Source organism: Acinonyx jubatus, chromosome X (genome assembly GCF_027475565.1).
Source record: "Acinonyx jubatus isolate Ajub_Pintada_27869175 chromosome X, VMU_Ajub_asm_v1.0, whole genome shotgun sequence".
Lineage (NCBI taxonomy): Eukaryota > Metazoa > Chordata > Mammalia > Carnivora > Felidae > Acinonyx > Acinonyx jubatus.
The window spans coordinates 106,701,311-106,709,215 of NC_069389.1; the positions used below are offsets into that span (position 1 = coordinate 106,701,311).

The 7,905-nt window shown below is 57.0% G+C and overlaps 1 protein-coding gene across 3 annotated transcripts in view; it reads right to left on the minus strand.

Annotated features, from left to right (window-relative positions):
• The window catches only part of HS6ST2 (heparan sulfate 6-O-sulfotransferase 2), a 288,833-nt gene extending 282,201 nt beyond the window's left edge, over positions 1-6,632 (minus strand). For 2 of the 3 annotated variants that reach the window (XM_027054225.2, XM_027054223.2), the window contains exons 1-2: positions 6,163-6,632; positions 4,791-5,309 (exon numbers count right to left, since the gene is read on the minus strand). In XM_027054225.2, coding sequence (XP_026910026.1) covers positions 4,791-5,309; positions 6,163-6,590 — 947 coding nt within the window. In that variant the 5' untranslated portion in view covers positions 6,591-6,632. The remainder of the gene's footprint in view (positions 1-4,790; positions 5,310-6,162) is intronic. The other variant, XM_027054226.2, reaches the window with a different exon arrangement.
• Positions 6,633-7,905: the final 1,273 nt, after the last annotated feature.

Genomic DNA, 7,905 nt, shown 5'->3' on the forward strand with positions numbered 1-7,905 from the left:
GCAGAGGTCATGATACTTCACAGTTTGCTGATTAGACATAAACTTTCACATAAACGGATGGACTTTTCTCCACGTTTTGCTATATTCCTGTGAAGGTGTGCCATTTTAAAGACATTCCAGACATTCAAATCGTTTCCAAACAAAATCCCCCTCCTTTATTAAATGTCTAAACTCCCAAATTATTTCGTTCTATTGTAAGCTCTGCGACAGTAAGAATGACGTGCCTTCCCTGGAAGATAATAGGCAGTTTCACAAAATTTTGCGTAATGAATAACGATGGAAAAGATGACTAATCGTTCGTGTCACCTCCCACTACCGAAGTTGACGACAGGTATCTGTAAAAGGCAAAGCGCTAACATTCTTCTTGCCACACGGCACCACTGATCGAAAATTACGGTTAAGAAATGCTCACCCCGAAGAGCCCTTTTTTTACCCTGAGGAGGGAAGAGTTTTGTCGGGACTCCGACAACATGACTGCCGTCCACGCCACGACACGTGTGATACCGAGCTTCTCCCCTTCTCCTGCGAAGGAGGTGGGAGGCTCTGACAGGTCTTTTCAAAGGCAGCTGAAGAAATGCATGCTCGCCCCCTCGCCCCATACCTGGCACCCGAAGGCCCCGCGTGTCATCCCGCCTCACCACAGGATCCAGAACGGGAAGGAGTGGGAGCCTGGGCACGTGAGGCATGAGTAGGCACAGGCACCACGGAGTTCTTGCTAAGACGCGGCTCTTCCCAAACAGAGCCACCTTTTTGAAGGAAACGGAAAGCGAAAGAAAGCTTTTCTCCCTGTAAGTGCCTCTCAGTCTTCTCCTGTCAGTAATGCCCTACTGGATTTTAGATGACAGTTCATTACTCTTCCATACGGCCCCTGCAAGATTCAGAGACACTAGAAGTCGAGGATGCAAGAGGAAAATCGCGATCGGATTCTTTGACTTGCACCAGCCACAGCGTCTGATCTGTGCCCCTGCACCCTCCCGCCGCCCCGTGTGTGCCAGCCGGCACGGTACCTGGCAGAGAAAAATGAGGCCAGTGCACGTTCCCTGTGCCCAGTTCTGAATTCCTCCCACAGACTAAGTGGTGCACTGGGGTTGGCTACAGACAGAGGGGATTTGGCCTGAGAAGGCCTGCAGAATTCGGGAGTCTTAACAGCTGGGAAGCAAGAATGCTCTGATACATTTTCAAAAAAAAAAAAAAAAAAGGTCTTAGAAATTCTACAATGAGCGGGACCCTTCTCTGACCCCAAACAACATATTGGCAGACAGATGCATGAAATGCAATTTCTAGTCGTTTCTTTTTGTTTCTTTTTTTCTTTTTGAGAACTATTATTCTCAATAAACAACTTGAGCCTTTTGCCAGCCACGCATTCTCTTTGTCCTCGCCAGGCAACGTGCTCACAGCCGTTCCCATATCACGCAAGCACCCTGCCATCCGCCGAGGCAGGGAAGCACAGCACAAGTGGCAGTGGGAGCCGGATTCAGGGTCTTGGCCGGCAGGCACGATGGCCCCTCCCCCCTCCCCACCCGCTTAATGTGGATAGATGGTTGAGAGTCAGAAAGTGGCCCTCGTGGCTGCTGAGCTAAAAGCCTCAGGGAGCTACAAATCTGTTCTCCCAATGGGTGTGGCGACCCTGCTCCAATCACTCGTCCAAACTCACACATGTAACATTACTGAAAACGGCGATGATGTCGGTGATAACGGTATCGGTTACCATCTATCCAGCGTTCACTCCGTGGGCATAACTAACATGAAGTCCCTCACCGTGTTTGCGCCAATCCCCTGCTCATCAAGACACGGCCAACAGAGCAGGCAGAATTGGAAGAAGATTCCCACTGTGCCACTAAAGAGCTCGATGACCTTGGGAAAGTCCTTCACCCGCTTTGGCTTCACGCTCATCTGACAAACGGGGATACTTTTGCCCACTCTGCCCCCTTCCCAAAGACACTGCAAGTTTACAGTGACATGCCAGAGATTAAGGGATGTGAAAGGTCCATCAGAGTGGAACGCACTCTCCATACGTGAGGCTTGGACAGGCCCCGGTCCAAGGTCACACAGCTGGTTCGTGGTGGGCCTGAAGCTGAAGCCCAGGTGTCGGGACTCCCAGGCCAAACAGACAGAGCTGTTGTTCTCCTCAGTTCAGGGGAGCACAGAGACCAGCAGCTGGCACAGAAGAGCACTCCACACAGGAAGTCCTCATGGCTGACTCTCATCTCCTGAGACCAGCTCTTCACCCCCACGCGTCACTGCTGCCCGTGTCTAAATTTTCATCACACACACACACACACACACACACACACACACACACACTCTCACTCACACACTTACGCATACCTTCCCTCTTGGAGATTATCAGAACTCACTGAACTGGTCCTGAAGGCAGGGATGTATCAACACCTTGGGAAATGCTGGAACCCTCGAGCTATCCCTATTCTTTAAGATGAAGATTTCTGGAGGTGGGTAGGAATCAGTGAAGTAGAAAGGTGCCCTTGGGGTAGCAGTGTGTTTCTCTAACAAATTTTATTTAATTTGTGCAAATATTGTGAGAGCCAATAACTCTCTTTAAAAAGTGGTTCCTCTTTAATTAGACTAGATGGCACTGTGGTATCACCCTTTCTACGACCAAGAAAATCTCATTTCATTCAGATAATTTTGCTTCGATTTGGGACAATCCCAGAGGCTGAACCCTCCCCTTGAGGAGTCTGGTTATCTTACGGAAAACTTCTGAAGGAAAATTTCTGAAGGGATCTGCCAGAGGATAGTGGCTACCAAAAAAAAGATATAATCCGGACCACATCTGAAAGGTGCGCTTAGAGATCATGTCACACCCTGACCTACATGTCCAAAAGGATTTCAAAAGGCACATGTGCCCCGTGGAGCTCTAGACAGAACCATGACTTCCATAGTGGCCAAGACCTCATTTCTACTTCTCAGGATATAGTCATGGCTGTGGGATTCTATTTTTGCTCTAAAGAGCTTTTTTTTTTTTTTTTTTTTTTTTTTTTTAAATATCACCACCCCTCACTACACCTACAAGCTCCACCAGCAAGTGAGATTATTTTCGATATTGCCAAATTGTTTGGGATCCTCTTGAACACCAGAATCCTATGGTGGCAATGACTTACACAACTCCCACAATGGACTGAGGTGACAACCTTCCTGGAACCAAGGTTTGCTTAGGATTGAAAAACTAAACAAAACAAAACAAAAAAACATCTCTTAGGCCTGTTAAGGCAGTGAAAGTTCAACGGATTCTGCCAGAATCCCAGCATTCAAGAAAAGACACTGTAGCCTGAGGGAAGGGAGAATGAACCGGGGTGAGGTCTCTTCAAAATTCAATGGTGACCAGAAAGTCAGAGGGCTCCATTTGCCTGCATCTAGAAAAAAGAAACTGCACTGGCTGTTGCATTGCAAGAGCCGTCTGCAAAGCACCTACTTGGAGTACCCTGCCTGGGGGGTTGGGGAGGCAGGAGTGGGAGCTGGGAGCCTCCCAGGTACACAGCTAATGTAAACAGCAGCCTGGAGTGCCCCCCCCCCACCCGTGATGCCTGATGGGGAGGCAGAGAGCACAGCCTTGTCCCCGCCTGCCCAAAGACCCCGTCCAGGGCCCCCCTGGCAACTAGACTCACCCAGTCCAGTCCCTGGGCTCCCTGCCCCAGCCCAGATCTGTTTTGGGGACAGTGGCAGAATGGGACCCCTGGCCAGAGCAACTCCAGCCCAACCTGCCCTTCTTCCTCTCCCGCTTTTATGGCACTCCATGACCTCCAGCAACTGGGCATTGCGGCTGGACGGAGGAAAATGTCCTAGCTTCAAAAGCAACTGGCTACAGACTTCATAAATCACCTTTTTCCGCATCAGCCCCGGGTTCCCAGCACGTGGGCTGCCGGCCCCCCATGCTGGGGCTCGGGATCTGTACATCTGGAGGGGTTTCTCAAGACTGAACCCCACATGGGGTCAGGGAAGAGTCCCAGCTCGCCCTTTGGCACGCACGGTGCCCCCTCACTCTCAAAGCGCTGCGGGTGCCTCCAGTGCAGCCAGTAGCGAGGGGCGCAACCTGGGTACCACCAGCCCTCCCCGGTGTCCCCGGACAGCGGCAGAGGGTCACCCAATCGCCCAGGAAGAGCAGAGCCAGAGGAGACAAAGGAGGAGAGTGGCCGAAGTCAAGCAAAAAGAGAAAAACCAGAAAGAGTAAAAGAGAAAGAACGAGCAGCAAAGTGAGGACGAGGGAAAGTGCAAGAGCCAGGGCCAGGAGCCGACGAGATCAGGAGCAAGAGAAAGAAGGGCAAATAGAGGAAGTGAGAGAAGCAGTGGGGGAGAATGCGGAGCGGGAAAAGGACGAGAGGGCAGAAAGGAGGCTTTGGGACCGGGGCGCAGAGAAAAGAAGAGAAAGAAGAGGAGGGACTCAGGGACGCCACACACAGAGACCGGTTCTTCCCGGCGCTCCGGTGCGGAGTCCGCGTGCGGTACCCTGTCCCGGCGGCGGCCGAGGGGCGCTCGTTAGGGGCGTCCCGGCCGCTTACCCCGCACGCCCTCCGGGCCACGGAGCAGGCCAACCCGCCCACAGACCGACTAGCCGTCCCGAGCCGCAGCGGGCAGGCCTTCTGCGGCCGCCACGGCGCCGCGAGCGTGAGCGCCAAGGAGTCTGGCGCCCGCCCAGCCCGGCGCACCCGCCCGGCCCCCGAGGTGCGCACAGGGGCGCCGGCAGCGGTCAGCAGCGCGTCCCCGCCCTCCGCCCGCCGGGGCCCACGTCCGCTCCCGCGCTCCAGTGGCCTGCTCGGCCGCGGGCGCGCACTCACCTGGACGGTCGCAGTCTGGCGTCGCGCTTGCCGTCCACCACGGCGGGCACGCAGCTGGTGAGCTCGGTCCAGTCGGCATGCAGCCCGCAGCTCCAGCCCGTGGAGAACCTGGAGAAGAGCCAGGTCTCCCGCTTACCCGGCCGGTGGCAAGTGCATTTCTTCTGCCCCACGCGGCACTCGCAAGGCTGCTCCAGCTGGATGTTGCGCACCAGGTGGCGGCCGAAAGTGGTGCCCCCGGTCTTCTGAATGTGCAGGAACACGATCAGGTCATCGCCCTTGATGTCGAAGTCTACCTTGCGCAGGAGGTCGCCGCGGCTGAAATTGTAACGGGGCACGAACCTGGCGGAGCTCTCATCCTCCGAGCGGTACGGGTCCGGCATCGGGGAGCTGAACGCCTGCAGGCGGAGGAGCTGGCATTCTGTGCCGGGGCACACGTACTGGAGGACGATCACGGCAAATAGGAAGAGCATCACCAAAGCCAGCAGCAGCTTGTTGGATTTCTCATCCATGTTCCCGACGCTGGGGGAAACCCAAGCTCGTTACGTCAGTCCCGCAGCTCAGCCCGCGCTCGCCGTGCGCCCGCACCGCCTCCTCCCCCCGGCGCCGCCGTTGCGCCCCTTTCCCCCTCCCCTCCACACCGAGTACTCCACGGCGGCGGCGGCGGCGGCGGCGGCGGCGGCGGCGCCCTTCCCCGCTTCCTTCCTTCCCGGCAGGCTCAGCGCTGTGGCTCCTGCCGCACACCCCCTCCCCCCGACTCCTTCCCGCTGGCCGCCTGCCCTCTCCCCCCGCCGGAGCTCTCCGGAGCCGTGTCGCGGGGTCTCGTACCCACGGGACGCCGCTCGCCTCGGTCGCCCCACTCCCCAACTCACACCCCCGGGCCGAGCCCCCGCACGTCTCGCTCCGCTCACGGTGGCTCCCATCCCCATCCCGCTTCGCCCACAGGACTCTCCCCGGTGCCTGTGCCCCCAGTCCCCTGGGCGCGCACGCCGCCGCCTCCCCGCCCGCCCGACTCGCGGGGCTCCCTCGCCGCGCTCCCCGAAGCTCCGCACTGGCCCGCGCCCGCTCGCCCACCTTGGCGGCCGCCTCGAGTGAGCCCCGCGCCGGGCGTTCGGGGTTCCCCCGGGGGGACGAGTCCGCCGGCGGCCCGACTCGCGAGCGGAGACGCTGCGCAGCCGGTGCCCGCGGAACGGCGGGGAAGGAGCCGCAGCGTGGCCGAACGCGCGCCGCGCCCCTCCGGAGCCCCCCAGCCCGGCCGCCGCCGGCCGGCTGGAACTTTGCTCCCTGCCCTCCCCTCGCGGCTGCCTTCCCTCCCCGCGCGGCTCCCGCGCGCCCCGAGCCGGGCGCGCGAGTCCCGCTTTCGCCTAAAACGTACCTGGCTAGGGGGCCGAAAATCTTGGAGAAGATCGCGCCGAGCACGTGCTTCAGCGAGTGGCCCAGGGCGGCCAGGCCCCGAGTGAGTAGGGCCCGGCAGAGGGAGCCCAGGTCCCAGCGTCTCCTGAGGTCGTGCATCCGCCTGCGGCGGCTTCGGGGCAGCAGCGCGAAGAGAGAGGTGCGCGCGGCTCCCGCCAGGGAGGAAGACGCCTTTGGGGGCTCGTCCAGGAGCGGCTGGGAGTTGAAGCCGCGAGACACACCCCTAGGAGGGCCCGCGAGGACTGAGGCGGCGACTGATCCGGGCCGGCTCGCTGCCAATTCGGCCTCTACTCTGGAATGCCGGCGGGGACAGGTGGTGCGGGCGGGCGCTCTTCGCTCCGGTTGCAGCGGCGGCCCGAGCGCCCGGGCTGCACACGCAGGCAGTGCCATTCCCCCCTTCAGGCAACTCAGGGTACTAAGGATCAGCAGCGAGCTTGAATTTATGTAATAATGCCTCACGCCTAAGAGCTCAAGCCACTTCACGAGCAGAGGACCTGGGTTTTCTCCTGTCTTGGGGAACGGAGGTCACTCCAGTGAGCGCATCACTCCACTTTGGCTGGTAATTTCAACCGCCCCTAAAATAGCAAAGGCGCAAATTGGACCTTTTCCCTCTCTCTTTGCCAATTTCCATTCTCCAGCGGAAGCGGGGGCATTTTCTGAAAAGGTAAGTCAGCATGAAGGAAAAGCATGACCAAAAAAAAAAAAAAAAAAAAAAACCGTTACAGGATGGGAATCTGAGCTTTTGCAGAGCAGAGACTCACCCTTACTCCTCTTTTCTTGCCAAATCCCCGGCATCCAGCCCCGTGCCTACAGGAAGGCTTCATTCCTATGAGGTTTATTGAAGGAAAGGTACATGGCTCAATCCTACATCAGAGTGGGGCCGTCTAATCCAAGGCGATGTGATAAATGAGGAAACTGAGGCCCAGAGAGGGAAAGACACTTGCCCAAGGTCACACAGCAGAGCCTCAGGGTTTGGAGCCAAAAAACCAGGCACTATCCAGCCCATTTCCTGACACTGACACCACCTCCTCTAATAAATAAGTGCAGACCATTCCCCAAACCCTGGTGTTAAAAGGCTCTTTTTGGCTGCAAGGACCGCAAATGTAAGGATTCGCAAGGGAAGAGGAGATGTCCTTTCAGGACAAGGTCCCCAGGAACTCAGGACTCAGACTGTTCCTATCTGATTGATCAGGTACATCAGGAACTGATGTTTCTGTGATCAAATGCCCACTCTGTCTAGTCCTACTGCTGCAGAAGGGACCTGGGAGGCAGCAGCGTTTCAGAGCATCGCTGTCGGGGCTGAGGTAGGGAGGATAGTGAGGTGAGTATGGGAATAGGGTCAAGTCCCACCAGGGACAGGCTCTCCCAGTATCTCTGTCAGAATATCTGATCCCTCTGTGCAGCGAAACAGCAAGCACTGGTCTGAGAATTATCACTTCCTTGCTGGGCAGCCCTGAGATAATCACTTGCCCCTCCTAAGCCTCAGTTTCTGCTTATGTAAAATCAGACTAATTCCTCCTTTTTAACCATCTGGGTAACTGTGAGGATGACCTTTGGGGCAATTTTACCTGCTGTGTTTACCTGCTGCTCTAAGCTCGGATGTGCCCACTGAATCACAGGCCAATTAAGGAAAGAGTCCTTCTCAGACTATCTCAGAGCTGTGCCCCCTACCCATGCCCACGCCCGTACTTCCCCAGTCCTGGCT